The sequence below is a fragment of the Bos javanicus genome, chromosome 1 (genome assembly GCF_032452875.1).
Source record: "Bos javanicus breed banteng chromosome 1, ARS-OSU_banteng_1.0, whole genome shotgun sequence".
Classification (NCBI taxonomy): domain Eukaryota; kingdom Metazoa; phylum Chordata; class Mammalia; order Artiodactyla; family Bovidae; genus Bos; species Bos javanicus.
Window position 1 is genome coordinate 126,055,745 of NC_083868.1, and position 19,356 is coordinate 126,075,100.

Consider the following 19,356-nt stretch of genomic DNA (forward strand, 5'->3'; position numbering starts at 1 on the left):
ACTAATAAAAAAAAAAAAAAAAAAAACCCAAAACGCATGCTGCTACTGAGACCTAGCGCAGCCAAACAAGTTAATAATTAATTTTCAAAAACAAGACTGATCCAATAGTTTGCAACGTTGAGACAGACTCCCTGAGAATAAGCTCATGTACCCTAGAGAATTGTGGAATTTGTGAAAAGATAATAAATGCTCGTCTTTTACTGGGAATGCATTATGGTAGAATGCCTTTTCTGGCCTCATTCAGTGTTGAAGGAAAAAAGCATGATCTGGGGTATTAACCTTTTCTCTGCTCATTTCAGTAATTGGCTTAGATGTGAAGATTTCAGACACCATTCCCATGACACAGTTTTCCCCTTGGCCGTTTTCTTGGCAGGTTCCAGAGGGAAAAGTGGTAGTTCTTAATTTCCGATTCATAGACCTGGAGAGTGACAACCTGTGTCGTTATGACTTTGTGGATGTGTACAATGGCCATGCCAACGGCCAGCGCATCGGGCGCTTCTGCGGCACGTTCCGGCCTGGAGCCCTTGTGTCCAGCAGCAACAAGATGATGGTGCAGATGATTTCCGACGCCAACACAGCTGGGAATGGCTTCATGGCCATGTTCTCTGCCGCGGAACCAAATGAAAGAGGTATTGTTCCCACATTACAGCAATAATAAGGGCCCATAGTTACTGGATGCCTCCTGTATGACAGGCGCTGTTCTAGGCACTTAATCCAAAGTTTAAGAGCAATTCTTCTCAAACGGAGAGCTAATAAATACCACCAAATCATCAAAGTGTTAGTCACTCAGTCATATTCGATTCTTTGCGACCTCATGGACTATACCCCACCATGCTCCTCTGTCCATGGAATTCTCCATGCAAGAATACTGGAGTGGGTTGCCATTCCCTTCTCCAAAGGATCTTCCCGACCCAGGGATTGAACCTGGTCTCTGGCATTGCAGGCAGATTCTTTACTGCTGAGCCCACCAAACCATCAAAAAAATCAGTCTTGCCAATGGCCAGGGATGGACTGGGAGTTTGGGGTTAGCAGATGCAGACTGTTATATATAGAATGGTTAAACAACAAGTCCTACTGTATGGCACAGGGAATTATATTCATGTATTCTGAGATAAACCATATACAAAAATCAGTATTTTTTTAAAGCCCATATATATTCTTATAAAATTCAAATGTAGAAATTCATGGAGTAAAAAATGTGAAACCTTGCATACAGATATAGAGACTTTTGCCCCATGGTAGTCCCCTCTTAGAAACAGCCAGGCATGGCTGGTGGGTCCCATACATGCTTTGTGCACTTACTTACTAGTTTGTACTTTTGCAGTAACTTTTAAAATGTATAAGTGGGGTCATGCTTTCATATTGTTTCACAGCTTCTTCTTTTTGCTTCGCCCTACAAGTTGGAGTAGTTTCACATCAGTACATGTGATCTCCCAAGGGTAGAAATAGAAACCTCCATCCTTGGAAGACAGCTGCAATGGCCAAGATCTGCAGCCTTCTGCCTAAAGGCACTGCCTAATCTTTTCTTGCCTTGGACTGTAGCTCAGCCTCTCTGGTTTGAGATATTGGAGTACAGAATCTGGGGCTGACAGAGCAGCCAGAACACTTGGGAGGAAATCCTGGCTGGGAGCTTCTGAAGAATTGAGGCACAAAATATACACATAAAATCCACCCAAATCTTTGGCTAACAGCTAAACTCTACATATATGGGGGAGAGCCCAGGTGGCCTGGCACAAAAGCATTATCTGGAATATGAAGAAACCGATCCAAGATACAGCTGCTGCCCATTAGCAGGGTGACAGACTTCGAGCTTGGATATAGCCAAGTTAAATGCCTGCCAGAACAAAAATCACTTTTCATTGGAACACAGTAGAATCTAGAGACTTTATAGTGTATCATAATGTATACACATACACATAATGTATATACATATACATATGTATATACTTTATAGTGTATTCATAATGTCCAGTATCCAATCATCTGATGAAACCAGGAAAGTGTGTCTATATACAACAAAAAAAGCAGTCAATAAAAATTGACCCCCAGGGCTTCCCTGGTGGCTCAGTGATAAAGCATCAGCTTGCCAATGCAGGAGATACAGATTTAATCCCTGATCCAGGGAGATCCCACATGCTATAGAGCAACTAAGCCCGTGCACCACAACTGCTGAGCCTATGCTTTAAAGCCCAGGAGTTACAATTACTGAGCCCACAATTACTGAAGCCCATGCACCCTACAGCCTGTGCTCAGCAACGAGAGAAGTTACCACAAAGAGAAGCTGCACACCACGACGAGAGAGTAGCCCCCGCTCACCACAACGAGAGAAAAGCCAGTGCAGCAACAAAGACCCAGCACAGCCAAAAATAAATAAATAAATACTTTTAAAAAACTGCACCTAGCCCAGAGGTTACAATTAGCAGACAAGCATTTTAAAGCAGCTATTATACATATGTTTAAAGATTTAAAGGAAAATATATGTGTAAGAAAAATAAACTGAGAATCTCAGAAAAGAATACAATAGTAATGCTAGAGCTGAAAGATAAGAGACTATGAAACTTTGAAATTTATCTGAGGGACTTACAAGTAGATTGGAGATGGTAGAAGAAAAATGCAATGGTTTTGATTAGAACTGATTCAATCTGAAGAACCAGTAGGAAAAAGATGAAAAAATGACAGCCTTGGAGATTAGTGAGACAATATCAGGTGGTCTAACATATGTGTAATTTGTATCCCAGGGGAAAAAGAGAGTGATAAAAGTGCAGAAAAAAGGTATCTCAAGAAATAATGGCTTGGAGCCACCCAAATTTAGTGAAGAACATCAATTTACAGAGCTAGGAAGGTTAACAAACCCCAAATGAGATAAGTAAAAAATGAAGCCACACCTGGCCACGTCATGATGAAAGAAATCAAAAGATAAAGAGAAAATCTTAAAGTCAATCAGATAAAACCCAAATTACATTTAGAAAAACAATGGTATGCAGGATGGCTTTCTTTTAATCAGAAACAGTAGAGGCCAGAAGGCAGTGGAACAGCATCAACCCAGAATTCTATAACCAGACTTCAAAAATGAAAGTGAAATAAAGACATTTTCAGATAAACAACCATGTCACAAGAAATACTGAAGGAAGTTTCTTAAATTGAAGGGAAGTGGCCCCACAGGGTAACTGAAAGGTAACAGATTTGAAGGCCACTGGAAATGGTAAATATAGCAGACTATGTATTATTTTATTTTCTTCTCTTCATTTCTTTACCATCTGTCTGTTCAAAACAAAAAGCTTAAGTGCGTATTGTGGCAAGTGTAATATATGATATAAAATATATGACAACAATGGAACAAAGGATGGAGAAGCAAGTGGAAATATACCATACATGAAGAAATATTCAGTTAACTCTAAAAGGTTGTGATAAGTTAGAGATGCATATTGCAGTCCCTAGAGAATCCATTAAAAATGCCTTTTTCATTTTAACTAAAAGCCAAAAGATTAAAATGAATACCAGAATTATTTAACCCCCGCAAAGAGGGCAGGAAAGGAAGAAGAGATGGAACAAGAGAAAGGTGTGACAAATAGAACAAAATAGTAGTTGGCACACTCAATCCAAGCATATCAATAAATACATTAAATATAGAGGATTAAATACTCCAATTAGAAGACAGTATTAGAATGGGTTAAAAAGCAAAGCCCTCAAGAAACAAGAAAAAAGTCAAATAAATAACCTAACTCTACACCTAAAGCAACTAGAAAAGGAAGAAATGAAGAACCCCAGGGCTAGTAGAAGGAAAGAAATCTTAAAAATTAGAGCAGAAATAAATGCAAAAGAAACAAAAGAGACCATAGCAAAAATCAACAAAACCAAAAGCTGGTTCTTTGAAAGGATAAATAAAATTGACAAACCATTAGCCAGACTCATCAAGAAACAAAGGGAGAAAAATCAAATCAACAAAATTAGAAACGAAAATGGAGAGATCACAACAGACAACACAGAAATACAAAGGATCATAAGAGACTACTATCAACAATTATATGCCAATAAAATGGACAACTTGGAAGAAATGGACAAATTCTTAGAAAAGTACAACTTTCCAAAACTGGACCAGGAAGAAATAGAAAATCTTAACAGACCCATCACAAGCACGGAAATTGAAACTGTAATCAAAAATCTTCCAGCAAACAAAAGCCCCGGTCCAGACGGCTTCACAGCTGAATTCTACCAAAAATTTAGAGAAGAGCTAACACCTATCCTGCTCAAACTCTTCCAGAAAATTGCAGAGGAAGGTAAACTTCCAAACTCATTCTATGAGGCCACCATCACCCTAATACCAAAACCTGACAAAGATCCCACAAAAAAAGAAAACTACAGGCCAATATCACTGATGAACATAGATGCAAAAATCCTTAACAAAATTCTAGCAATCAGAATCCAACAACACATTAAAAAGATCATACACCATGATCAAGTGGGCTTTATCCCAGGGATGCAAGGATTCTTCAATATCCGCAAATCAATCAATGTAATACACCACATTAACAAATTGAAAAATAAAAACCATATGATTATCTCAATAGATGCAGAGAAAGCCTTTGACAAAATTCAACATCCATTTATGATAAAAACTCTACAGAAAGCAGGAATAGAAGGAACATACCTCAACATAATAAAAGCTATATATGACAAACCCACAGCAAACATTATCCTCAATGGTGAAAAATTGAAAGCATTTCCTCTAAAGTCAGGAACAAGACAAGGGTGCCCACTTTCACCATTACTATTCAACATAGTTTTGGAAGTTTTGGCCACAGCAATCAGAGCAGAAAAAGAAATAAAAGGAATCCAAATTGGAAAAGAAGAAGTAAAACTCTCACTATTTGCAGATGACATGATCCTCTACATAGAAAACCCTAAAGATTCCACCAGAAAATTACTAGAAATAATCAATGACTATAGTAAAGTTGCAGGATATAAAATCAACACACAGAAATCCCTTGCATTCCTATACACTAATAATGAGAAAACAGAAAGAGAAATTAAGGAAACAATTCCATTCACCATTGCAACGGAAAGAATAAAATACTTAGGAATATATCTACCTAAAGAAACTAAAGACCTATATATAGAAAACTATAAAACACTGGTGAAAGAAATCAAAGAGGACACTAATAGATGGAGAAATATACCATGTTCATGGATTGGAAGAATCAATATAGTGAAAATGAGTATACTACCCAAAGCAATTTATAGATTCAATGCAATCCCTATCAAGCTACCAACAGTATTCTTCACAGAGCTAGAACAAATAATTTCACAATTTGTATGGAAATACAAAAAACCTCGAATAGCCAAAGCCATCTTGAGAAAGAAGAATGGAACTGGAGGAATCAACCTACCTGACTTCAGGCTCTACTACAAAGCCACAGTTATCAAGACAGTATGGTACTGGCACAAAGACAGAAATATTGATCAATGGAATAAAATAGAAAGCCCAGAGATAAATCCACGCACATATGGACACCTTATCTTTGACAAAGGAGGCAAGAATATACAATGGATTAAAGACAATCTCTTTAACAAGTGGTGCTGGGAAATCTGGTCAACCACTTGTAAAAGAATGAAACTAGACCACTTTCTAACACCATACACAAAAATAAACTCAAAATGGATTAAAGATCTAAACGTAAGACCAGAAACTATAAAACTCCTAGAGGAGAACATAGGCAAAACACTCTCCGACATACATCACAGCAGGATCCTCTATGACCCACCTCCCAGAATATTGGAAATAAAAGCAAAAATAAACAAATGGGACCTAATTAACCTTAAAAGCTTCTGCACATCAAAGGAAACTATTAGCAAGGTGAAAAGACAGCCTTCAGAATGGGAGAAAATAATAGCAAATGAAGCAACTGACAAACAACTAATCTCAAAAATATACAAGCAACTCCTACAGCTCAACTCCAGAAAAATAAACGACCCAGTCAAAAAATGGGCCAAAGAACTAAATAGACATTTCTCCAAAGAAGACATACAGATGGCTAACAAACACATGAAAAGATGCTCAACATCACTCATTATCAGAGAAATGCAAATCAAAACCACTATGAGGTGCCATTTCACACCAGTCAGAATGGCTGCGATCCAAAAGTCTACAAGTAATAAATGCTGGAGAGGGTGTGGAGAAAAGGGAACCCTCTTACACTGTTGGTGGGAATGCAAACTAGTACAGCCACTATGGAGAACAGTGTGGAGATTCCTTAAAAAACTGGAAATAGAACTGCCTTATGATCCAGCAATCCCACTGCTGGGCATACACACTGAGGAAACCAGAAGGGAAAGAGACACCTGTTCCCCAATGTTCATCGCAGCACTGTTTATAATAGCCAGGACATGGAAGCAACCTAGATGTCCATCAGCAGATGAATGGATAAGAAAGCAGTGGTACATATACACAATGGAGTATTACTCAGCCATTAAAAAGAATACATTTGAATCAGTTCTAATGAGGTGGATGAACTGGAGCCTATTATACAGAGTGAAGTAAGCCAAAAGGAAAAACATAAATACAGTATACTAACGCATATATATGGAATTTAGAAAGATGGTAACAATAACCTGGTGTACGAGACAGCAAAAGAGACACTGATGTATAGAACAGTCTTATGGACTCTGTGGGAGAGGGAGAGGGTGGGAAGAGTTGGGAGAATGGCATTGAAACATGTAAAATATCATGTAAGAAACGAGTTGCCAGTCCAGGTTCGATGCACGATACTGGATGCTTGGGGCTAGTGCACTGGGACGACCCAGAGGGATGGTATGGGGAGGGAGGAGGGAGGAGGGTTCAGGATGGGGAACACATGTATACCTGTGGCGGATTCATTTTGATATTTGGCAAAACTAATACAATTATGTAAAGTTTAAAAATAAAATAAAATTAGAAAAAAAAAAAAAGCAAAGCCCAACCATAATTGTCTACAAGAAAGCACTTGAAATATGAAGACAAAACAGGCTAAACATAAAAGGGTGGAAAAATATGTACCATGCAAATTTCATTAAAGTGAAAACTAATGCTTATAAAAAGATAATTTTACATAGATAGCCTAAAGAATAGGAAAAACATTTGCAAAAATACCTCATAACAGACGTGTATTCAGAATAAAGAACTTAAATAACTCAACAGTAAAAAGATAAAGATCCCAATAAATATAAAAATGAGCAAACAGTTGAACATTTACTTTCCAAAAGAAGATACACAAATGATTCATAAGTGCATGAAAAACTGTTCAGTGTCATTAGTTAACAGGCAAATGCAAATTAAAAACACAATGAGATACTGTTACATACCCACCAGGTTGGGTTAAAAACAAACAAACTGACAGCACTTAATGGTGGCAAAGATGTGATGCAGCCAAAGTTCTCATCCCGTGAGAGGCATAAAATACTAAAACCACTTGGGGAAATATTTTAGTTTCTTATGAAATTAAACATCTACATCTACTCTTGGCCCAGCAATTGCATTCCTGGGTATTTACATAAGAGAAATGAAAATACAAGTCCACCAAGAGATTTGTACAAAAATGTTCATAACAGCTTCATTCACAGTAGCCCAGACTGGAAGCAACCCAGATGGATATCAGCGGGAGAATGGGTGAACAAATTGTTGTTTCCACACCCCAGAATACTACTTAGCAATGTCAAGGAACAAGCTACCAATACACACAGCAACATGACTGCATCTCAGACATTGTGCCAGGCAAGAGAAGTCAAACACAGAAGAGGAACACCATATGATTCCATTTATATGAAGCTCTAGAATAAAACTAATCTACAGTGAAATCTTTCAGAAAAGTGTTGTGGAGATCCAGCAAATTGACTGGAGAAGGATACAGAAATTTTGGATACATACATCATAGGAGTGTGGCTCACACAGGTGTAACCATTTTTCAAATTTTTACAGCTAAGATTTGTGCATTTCAAAGTATCAAATTTACCTCCCTCAAACCTATAAAGTAATAATAATAATAGTGCAAGTGGTGGGCATTGGCTAGCTATATTGATAGAATAGTAGAATGATGGGATTTCCCTGGTAATCCAGTGGTTAACACTCCACACTCCCAGTGCAGGGGCCTGGGTTGGATCCCTGGTTGGGGAACTAAGGGTCCCCATGCCACACAGCATGGTCAAAAAGGATAAATAAAAATAAAAAAACATTTAAAAAAAGAATAGTAGAATGATGATACTTGTTGAAACTGAACGACGAATACATAGAGATTCATTATATTGTCTGTTTGCTTTGTATATGCTTGAAGTTTTCCATAAACAAAAAGTTGTAGAAATTATTCCAACCACTATTTTTATAATACATTGTCTTCAATTTAAAGAATCCTTTTAAGAATGATTAGCTTCTGTGTCAAATATTTTATTAAAGTATATGAATTAGTTTGTTTTTCTTTCTTGGTTAAATCCAAGTAAAATTAAATTAAAACTTGTATTGAAATATCTTTCTAAAATTATTTCAATCAACCCTTTAGTACATATGCATAGAGATGTCTGAAATGCATTTGTCACATACTTATTGTGGTTAGTTTTAAGTGGTAGAATTTGAGGAAATCTTAACCCAAATTCAATCACCCCCCACGGGGAATAAGCAGCTTTACTAGGAGTCTAGATGTGTCCCGGAGAAGGCACTGGCAACCCACTCCAGTACTCTTGCCTGGAGAATCCCATGGCTGGAGGAGCCTGGTAGGCTGCAGTCCATGGGGTTGCTAAGAGTTGGACACGACTGAGCAACTTCACTTTCACTTTTCACTTTCATGCATTGGAGAAGGAAATGGCAACGCATTCCAGTGTTCGAATCCCAGGGACGGTGGAGCCTGGTGGGCTGCCGTGTATGGGGTCTCGCAGAGTCGGACACGACTGAAGCGACTTAGCAGCAGCAGCACCTCAGATATGTCCAGGAAACCCAGTTCAGTCCCAGGGAAGTGAGGCTAATATTCGCACAGGCCAGGAAGCTAGCATTGCAGAATCTTGAAAACCAAGCGTGAAACCAAACCTTCATCCTTAGTATCCTCACTGTCAGAACTACTGCTGAGTCTGGCTCTGGTGAAACTTCCGGAACCTCCTAGTGAAATAATGAGATTTGTGCCTAAAGGGAGAACCTTCAGCACGGCTGAGTCTGGGCTCTAGGTTAGGGTCTGGGGTGGGAGAAACAGAGGTATGAGTGGGGGACGGTCTCATCCCCCCACACAAGGCCATCTCAGTGTGCAGGCGAGGGAGGAACCGAGGGTTTGGGGACAGAGGGCAGACGAGGGACGCAGGCTGAAGAAGCACAGTCCCTGTCAAACCAAGCAGGCCTGTGCTGTGTGGTGTGAGGGCGCCGCCAACAGCCCCTTCCTGAGGCTCCTGGGGGCTAGCCTTCCTGGCTCTGTTCTGAAGTCATTCAGAGCAGAAATGCGCGTGCCCGGCCCCAAGTCCGGGGGCATGGTTAGCTGTGAGGCATGGAGCCACCCAAGGCGACACCTGTACCTGTTAATCCAGCAGACTTTTCTGGAGCAGTCACTTTTCTCAGACCAGGAGAGAGCTTGCCCAACATCAGGCCAATCTAGAAATCAATCCTACCTTTAATGCTTTTCTGTATCGCTGACAGTTTTATAAACATATATTGTTTTGACAAAATTATTCTTGAAAATTGTGAAAGATTTATAAACAGCTTTCTAGTAATAAGAGTTGTCTATAATAACTCAGTCAGACTTTGTCCATGGACCTGAATTTTAGCCTTATTAATAAATACCCCTGCCTTCAGTTCTTAAATGTATAGAATTGGTTGAGCCTGCATGGTGTTTGAATGTGTGAGTACCCGCCCAGATGTTTTGTCTCATCCAAAAAATGGGGAAAAGAAAAGAGTCTATGGCCCTCATTTCACTCCTTCACTCTCTTATGCTGATGTGATCTGTCAGGTAACCTTGAGATCATTCTGTGTGTGCGTATGTGCGTGTATGTGTGTGTGTGTGTGCCTGTGTGTGTGTTTAAAGGAGACTATACAACCATTTTTTAAGGGAAAAACTAAGAGCATCTGCTACTGCCTTTATTATACTGTCAGTATTCAAAGTTCCTATTTCCATATGGTTGCATTGCCATAAACGTGGACGTTTTTTCATTTTTAATAACTTCAGGTGATCAGTATTGTGGAGGCCTCCTTGAAAGACCTTCCGGCTCTTTCAAAACCCCCAACTGGCCAGACCGTGATTACCCTGCAGGAGTCACTTGTGTGTGGCACATCGTAGCCCCGAAGAATCAGGTGAGGTTCCCTGAAAACACGAAGAAAGTATGCATGTGTGAATTGCCCAGTGTGAACTGTTAAAGATAACAGGCAAGGAAGGCCCTGCTGGACACAGGATTTCTTCATGCAGAGACCCAGGTTAAAGTTGCCTTTGTGCTCTCTGACTTGCAAAGTCATGGATTTAATTTCCCATTAGAGAATTATAATTTTCAACAGGTTTAAAATACAAACGGCCTGCAAATCCCACCTGAGGTTGTTTAAACACTGTGGAAGGTGTTATAAGCACGGGTTTATGAGCAGCAGTGACCAAGTGCAGGAGGACAACAAATCCCCAAGTTTACATACACCTCAGGTTACCGTCTGCTCACAGAGCATCATGTCCTGGTAACAGCCCTCTGAATCACCAAATCCAAAACAGCCAGAATGCTTCACTTCAGCAAAGCCAGTGCAAGCACATCACATCATTTTTTCTAAGAACAAGGTCTCTGATATGAAAACTGCTGTGCTCCATGATGCTTTTTCTTTTTCTTTTTTTTGGTGGTGGTTTAAAATTTGTGCAGGTTCCCCACAAATACCTATTCATTGCTCTAAAACAATCAACAGAGATCTAGTTTTCCAGTGTTTATTAGTTTGTGGTTATATAAATTTTTACCCTTTCTGGGGACCACTTTCAGATATTAATTTCAGGACAGAAGTTAGCATGAGAATAGACCAACTCTTTGCTATAGAATTTTGAAAATAACTTTTAAAAATTATTGTTATGGGAAACATTATAGACTTTAATCCAAACACTGTATGGTGAATATTACGATATTGTTAAAAAAATTTTTCTAACTTGATCTTTTGCTTACACAAATACTATTTGCCATATATTCATTTCCTTAGTGGAAAATTATTCAGCAAATATACTGTGCAGATCAGTGATTTGACTGCACACACACACACATACTTTGATCATAATCCTAAAACTCAGTTTTATGTTTAAATGAAAAATTTACTCATTTATTTGATAATAAAGGATTCTGTAAATCTATTGAACATTTTATAGTTTAAGATAACATTTAAAAATTAAATTTATCCAACATTTAAGCTATTATGTAATTCTTGAGATTGTATTGATAATTTTTCTCTTTGTGTCATTTGTAAATATGTTAGATTAAGTGATTTCCATTTAATTATACTTGCAGATTACAATTTGCCATCTTTTTCCCAAGTTTTTCTCTTTATTTAAATTACATTTAGATTTTATTTATTTAATTTTTGGCTTTAGCCAGTTGAGTCTCTAGTCATAGTTGTAGTATCTGAAATCAGTGGAAACTGTCCAAATGAGAAAAATAATATGAGAAAATTAAGTCTTAAGTAATTTCTCTGTAAATCTTTGGGCATTTTCTTCTATTAAAAGATATCTTTTCAAAAAAATCATAGCTTTCCACTTTACCCTGTTTATTTTTATTTTCTCTCCCAAAATTTGTAACCAATTTCTAAGTACAAAAAGTTCAGCCAATTTTTTAGTAACCTGGAATGCATTTTCTTTCTGACCAATGAAAAGTTACAGGACCCAAAGGGGAAATATTTTAATGTAACTTAAAGCAGTGTTGAGTATGAATAAGCTATTATTCACCCTTTCCCGGTGCTTTTGAAAAGTGGATAAATATGTAGATATGTGGCAATCATGTTCAAAGCCAAACTTTCCTTTTGTGTCTCTTTGTGATGTCACTGCTGTTACAACTTCACCGACATTACTGTCCAAGTCTTCGCTAGCTAACGGCTAATAACATCGTGACTGTCCTAACATGAGTTAACACCTATTATCTTGCGTAAGCATTAGGGAGGGTTGCCTGCCCACCCAGAAAGAATAGGGACCAGTCTCTGGGTGCCATGGGTATTTATGAACCCAGTGAGACTTCCTTTGATTCATACAGTGGAGGGCCTCTTGAAAGATCTGCTTTTATAAGGGGAATGATTGCTTTTAAATCAAAACTTCCTATCGACTTGAGTATTTTAGGACACTATTGTTGGTACCAGTGCCAAAAAAAAAAAAAGAACTTCAGAAATCTAACACTGACTTTGTGCATTCATGCTTCTATGCAGCCTCTTCAAAAATCAACCAGATCACCAAGCACGCTGTGCTTGGCAGACACAGTCTTAAAACATACTTTCAGAAGACATCAGAGTCAATTCCCACTTCCCTGAACCTCTGGCCCTGAAGAATTTGAGTTCTTTGCATGTGATGGGAATATTAGTCTCCTTCCCTTGAAGGTAGAACTGCTGTGTCCACCCATCTCAGACAACCAAACATGTACACAAACACCACATCCCAACTACAGGGGACATTGTAGGTAATCCTTTTTATTTCTACTAGTTTTCCTCTAGAGAAGAATGACGTTGGTATATAGCCCCAATTTCCACTCCAATACAAACCCAATTTAAGTCTTAATATTGATTACTAGGATTATGTAGTGTTTCTGTACTTTCTTAGCTGTAAGTGAACAGAGTTCCCATGTTTAAGATCCTAAATCGGTAACCTTAAAAATGCATTCTAATATACAGTTGTTGTTTAATCACTGAGTCGTGTCTGACTCTTTGCGACCCCGTGGACTATAGCCCGCCAGGCTCCTCTGTCCGTGGGATTCTGTAAGTGCAGACAAATACTGTTTGACTCCACTTATACGAAGTACCTAGAATAATCAAATTATAGAGTCAGAAAGTACATTGGTAGATGCCAGGGGCCGGCAGTGGGGGAGGAAGAACGGGGACTTGGAGTTTAATGGGGACAAAGTTTCAATTCAGGAAGGTGAAATATTCAGGAGATGGATGATGGTGAGAGTTGCACAAGAATGTGAATGTAAGTGCCACTATACAGTCCATGGAATTCTCCAGGCCAGAATACTGGAGTGGGTAGCCTTTCCCTTCTCCAGCAGATCTTCCCTAACCAGGAATCAAACCAGGGTCTCCTGCATTGCAGGTGGGTTCTTTACCAACTGAGCTATCAGGGAAGCCTGATTAAAATTATATGTTTTATATTATGTGACTTTTACCACAATTAAAAAAAGATCCTAACTAGGGTTGATCTGGGCTTAAAGTGATCTTTTGAGATAATTAAAAATGAAAGCAAGAGAATAACACAATGTTGTTAACTAAAGAAGTTTGAAAACAATAAGAAAAAATGTAAAGAAGGTGAATACATTTTTTTTAGGAAGGAAAAACACGGTACCCTTACAAACCTGAGGAGAGGAAGAATTCTGTTTGATGTTTTTCTGCACTACCCCTTTGACCCTTCTAATGTTGTGCTTTCACTAAAGCTTATAGAATTAAAGTTTGAGAAATTTGATGTTGAGCGTGATAACTACTGCCGGTACGATTACGTGGCTGTGTTTAATGGTGGGGAGATCAACGACGCTGAAAGAATTGGAAAGTATTGTGGCGACAGCCCCCCTGCGTAAGTAGCACCTGTTTTATTTTAGGGGCTCTGAACTTGTTCCTTATAAAATTGTCTATTTTTTACTATATTTTTTAAGTATGTCTTTCTTTATTTGGCTACGTCACATCTTCGTCGCAGCACGCGGGATCTTTGTTATGTTGTGCACGTGGACTCTCTGGTTGTGGCGTGTGTGCTTCAGTAGTTGTGGCGTGTGGGGTTAGTTGCTCTGCGGCTTGTGGGATCTTAGTTTCCCGACCAGAGATCGAACCCAAGTCCCCTGCATTGCAAGGGGGAGTCTTAACCACTGGACCACCAGGGATGTCCCCTAAAATTGCCCAATTATATTGTATTTTCTGGAAGGTGTTGTGTTGTTTTGTTCACAAATTCTTGGGTTCCTTCCCAGTGGAGTCCCATACAGCAACAAAACAAAGAATAGCCAACCCAGAGAGCAAGGCAGCATTAACAAGAGAGTAGGGAGCCTGGTGGGCTGCCGTCCATGGGGTCGCACAGAGTCGGACACAACTGAAGCGACTTAGCAGCAGCAGAGAGGCCTGCGAAGCTGAATAGATACACCGAAGCAGAGTTGGTGATGCCCCAGGCGCAGATGCTGAGCCAGAGACCTGGAAACCTCACTGCCTTGTGAGAGGAGCTCCAGTGTCATAGCAGAATGAGGAAAATTCTAAGGAAAAATTTGGGGGCTGTTTATTGAGAATCCAGATGAGGAAACCTGGAAGCTTAGGCTAGCTGGATGCAGATGATTTTACCTGATCAGAGGTCTGTCCTGGACCTTTGGGGGCTTTATGCTTCCTCACATGGTTGCCCAAATTCTCGTTTGAGTAAGCCCTGGTAGCTCAGACTGTAAAAAATTCACTTGCAATGCAGGAGACCTGGGTTTGATCCCTGGGTTGGGAAGATCCCCTGGGAGGGCATAGCAACCCACTCCAGTATTCTTATCTGGAGAATCCCATGGACAGAGGAGCCTGGTGGGCTATAGTTCATGGGGTCACAACAGTCAGACACGACTTAGGACTAAACTACATGTCACACCTTCGCATACAGTACTAGTAAAGGTGGCAGTTTAAATGACTACTGCTTGCCTGCAAGTCACCATTGTGCTAATTTAAATAGTCTTTCTAAAAAAAAGGTCTTTCTTACCCTGTTCTTCAACCTAGTGAAAGTATCTGCATCACTTGATCTTAGTGAATTTCTGTGATTTCCCATAGGCACATTAGATTTAAAGCACAGCATTTTCTTTATTTTTTTAAATTTACTTTTATTTATTTCTTTGGCTGTGCTGGGTGTCAGTTGTGGCATTCCAACTCCTAGTTGCAGCATGTGGAATCTAGTTCTCTGAGCATGGATCAAACCTGCCCCCTCTCGCCCCACCCCCCAGGCATTGGGAACATGGTGTCTTAGCCAGTGGGCCACTAGGAAAGTCCCAAGTCACTTTCCAGGTTAGATTCATTTATATTTATTAAGCTTGATAATAGTAAGAATTTGAATATGTACAAGTTAGTAGTAATTTAAACATGTATGTAATCAGTCGCTCAGTCACGTCTGACTCTTTGTGACCCCATGGACTGTAGCGCCCGCCAGGCTCCTCTGTCCATGAGATTTTCCAGGCAAGAATACTGGAGTGGGTTGCCATTACTTTCAAAATTACTATACACAAATTTGGCTTTGGAGATAGCTATGTGACACCAATGTGGTTGAATTAATTTTCCTCCCTACCCCCCCTACCGCAAGGGAGATAATAAGGAAAATTGGCTGGTTTTGGCCTTGGCTTCTAGTGAAAGGAAGAAAAAATAGTCTCTGATGGGAATTTTTAACCAAAAACCAGTCCACATGTGAATTTGAGGTTATAATTTACACTACCTGACTATTCCCCAAAAAATGCAGTCAGAAACTTAAAGAATTTCCAAGTTGTGAGTGCCCACATGGTATGACAGAGGAAAACACAAATCCTCGCTGAAAGAATGCATCTTAACTTAGGCTTTAAGAATTCCTATAAATAAAGTTTCAAGAACTACAAGTACTAATCAAAAAAATCATGAAACACGAAGAAAAAGCCAACATAAACAATCAGCAGCAGAAACAAGCTATAATCAGACCTACAAAGGCCTGATTATAGTAATCAGTAAAAATATAGTTTATATTAAATATAAATTAAATATATTAATTAAATATTAACTACATAATTACTATATATAGTAAAATTATGAGATACAGAAGGTAAAATAAGTATGTGAAAAGAAATTCATGTAAAATATATTACTTGAGAGTCTTTAAGGTACAGACTGTTGAAAGTGAATAAGAACCAAGAGACTTTTAGAAATGATCAAATAGATTTAACAAAGAGTCTAACAGAATTTCCAGAACTGAGATACATAATCATTTAAACAAGAAAGTTAATACATATGTTAAATAGTTGATAGACATAGTTCCAGAAGGGATTTAAGGTACTGAGAAATAGGTATGAAGTGATTGCCTGGAACATGGCACAAAGAGACAGATGGAAAATATGAAAGAGAGGTTAAGATTTATAGAAGCTAGAGTGAAGGAACCTAATATACATTAATCAAGGTTCCATAAGAAACAATACAGAATGTAGGAAATTTAATGTTTGAAGAAATACTAGTGAGCGATTTCCAAAATGGAGGAGAGATATCAATGATCAAATATGAGAAGTCAATAAAGCCTAAGCAATATATGTTTTAATAGATCCATGCCTACATGTATTATAGTAAAACCACAAAACAGCAAAGAAGGATGTTAAAAACATCCAGGAAGAAAAGACAGATTATCACAAAGAGCCTAACAACTGACTTCTCAGTAGAAACAATGAAAGTTAGATCTTAGAAAAATATCTTCAAAATGCTAACACAACTGTCACTCTAGAATTAATTACCCAGAAAACCTTCTCTTTTGTGAATGTGGGTGAAATACAGACATTTTTAGTTGAATAAGAGCTGAGACAGTTTACTACCAACAAATCCAAACTAAAGAAACTGCATTATGACTTTAAATCAGGCAGAAAGGTAATGACCACAGAATAAAAGACTAAAATGCAGGAACAAACACTGAGCAAAGATATTGGATACAGAGTTGAAGGATTCTCAGGTCTCTGTGTTGTTTGAGAATCGGGTGAAGATATTGTGAAACTTTATAATATGCTAAAGTAACTATGGATGGTAAATAGAGGTAACCTCTTAAAAAAAGTAGAAATGAAGAGGTAGAAGGTTGTAAACCAACACGCTTGGTCTAATGGATAAATAGAGAACACTGTAGGACTTCGCTGGTGGTCCAGTGGTTAAGACTCCACAGTCCCAATGCAGGTGGCATAGCAGTTTGATCCCTGATCAGGGAACAGTTCTGAAGGAGAAGAACTGGCAGGAAGATTTGACCTACCATGATGGAACAAGGTCAGAAAGCTGTTGTAATTAAGACAGTGTGGTTTTAACAGAAAGATAGAAAAACTGACTAATGAAAACACCAGAGAAGCCAGAAACACATCCATGTGTCTCTGCAGAGTGGGCACATTCCAGAGTTCCACAGGTCAGCGGCCAAAGGTTGGCCCTGTTGAGAATGGAGGCAGGGACCATTTTTGTTTCCATGGAGAAATGAATTGTGTTCATATCTATGTCACACAAAAATCAATTACAGATGGGTTACAGGTGGAACTTAAATGAGAAGTTTAAATGAGAATTTCTGCTCATCAAAACACACCTTAAAGGGAGAGAAAAGAGAAGGCACAAAACCGAAACAGATGTTTGTAAAATATTTGATATACTTGACAAAGACCTAGGTCTAGGTTCCAGAACGTATCAAGAAATTCTTAAAAGTGAATAAGGAAAAGGTAACAACTCATTAGGAAAAATGGGCAAAGGACATGAAAAGGCATTCCCAGAAGAAAGCTGCACAGTGAATGCATCTTTGAGAAGAATGTAAATTGGTACCGTCACTTTGGAAATCAGTTTGGCAATATCTACTAAAATTGAACATGAACTTGTATCCGTTAACCTCGTGTAGAGTCTATACCCTAACCTTCTGGTGTGTCCACTAAGGATACTTTTGTCCTCCTGCATCACAGCACATAAAAGTGTTCTCTTTAACACTGTGTGTTCCGGAGGGAGAGTAAACAGCCCAGTGTTTATCAACAAGAGAATAGTCAGATTCTGTTGCAATTCACACTCTATAGCCATGAACATAGTGGATAAGTCTCACAGTTGTAATGTTGAGGGTAGGAAAAAAAAAAACGAAAAAGACACACTATACGCTTTCATTTATATGAAGTTTAAGAGCATACAAACCTATAGGTTATATGGATTCATGATACAGACCATTGTTGTTCAGTCACTCAGTCGTGTCCGACTCTTTGCAGCCCCATGGACTGCAGCACGCCAGGCCTCTCCGTCCATCACCAACTCCCAGAGCTTACTCAAACTCATGTCCATTGAGTCAATGATACCATCCAACCATCTCATCCTCTGTCGCCCCCTTCTCCTCCTGCCCTCAGTCTTTTCCAGCATCAGAGTCTCTTCCGACAAGTCGGCTCTTCACATCAGGGGGCCAAAGTATTGGAGCTTCAGCATCAGTCCTTCCAATGAATATTCAGGGTTGATTTCCTTTAGGATTGACTAGTTGGATCTTCTTGCTGTCCAAGGGACTCTCAAGAGTCTTCTCTAACATTGCAGTTCAAAAGTATCAATTCTTTGGCACTCAGCCTTCTTTATGGTCCAGTTCTCACATCCATACATAACTACTGGACAAACCATAGCTTATATAAGTAAATCTGTAGTAGATAAAGGAAGGGAAAGAAAGAGCACAAACTCAGGGTAGCGGTTGCCTCCACGAGGGTGGGTGGGGGCGATGGGGGCGCTGTTGAGCATCCCTGGCTTCCTGAGAAGTTTGCCTGGAAGAGCTTGGACCACAGGAATATCTCCCCACAGTTAGAGTACTTCTGGGGTGGGGCAGTACAGAAAGAGAGAAAACCTGTTTGGGGAACTTTTCCCCTGTTAGATGTGTGACTAGGAGGAGGAGTGTTGTGACTGGCAGGACATCACCAGCATCCCTGTGCCTGATTCAGCACAGTATCAGTACCATTGGATTCAGTTCAGAAACATTTACTATATATACCCCAGCCATGTGGTGGGCACGATGTTAGGGACCTGGAACTCCAAGATTAATAAAAAATACAGAGGTGAGTAGCAGGAGGGGCGGAAACAAGGCAGACAGGTAAATTGGCAACAAAAAGTCTGGGTGGATTTCTGACAAGGAGCCCTTTGGTCCAGCAGGGACAAGTGGTGGGGAAATTGGGGGAGATTATGCTTCTTGAAGCTGAGTCTTGACGGAAGAGTGGAAGTTAGATACAGAACAGAGGATTCGTTCCAAGCAGAGTTTGATTGTAAAGATACACAGAGGAGATGGATGCTGTTCTGGAGTCTACGCCTTGAGTGGGAGAGAGAGAGAGGAGGCTGAGAGTGGAGTGGACTCCACATCGTGCAGACATGGGGGCCCTCCCCATGCAGGTGGGGGAAATGACAGGACCGGTGCCCCTAGAACCCCTCCTAGACAAGAGCAGGGAGGAGGCTGTGGCAGTGGTCCAGGTAAAGACAAGGAGGTGAAGGATGGTGAAGATGAGGAGGAGGTGGGTCAAGAAATA

General features: G+C 39.4%; 1 protein-coding gene across 1 annotated transcript in view; it reads left to right on the forward strand.

Annotated features, from left to right (window-relative positions):
* PCOLCE2 (procollagen C-endopeptidase enhancer 2) overlaps positions 1-19,356 on the forward strand; it is a 95,624-nt gene that overhangs the window by 62,774 nt on the left and 13,494 nt on the right. The window contains exons 3-5 of the mRNA XM_061419460.1: positions 374-629; positions 10,167-10,291; positions 13,576-13,712. Coding sequence (XP_061275444.1) covers positions 374-629; positions 10,167-10,291; positions 13,576-13,712 — 518 coding nt within the window. The remainder of the gene's footprint in view (positions 1-373; positions 630-10,166; positions 10,292-13,575; positions 13,713-19,356) is intronic.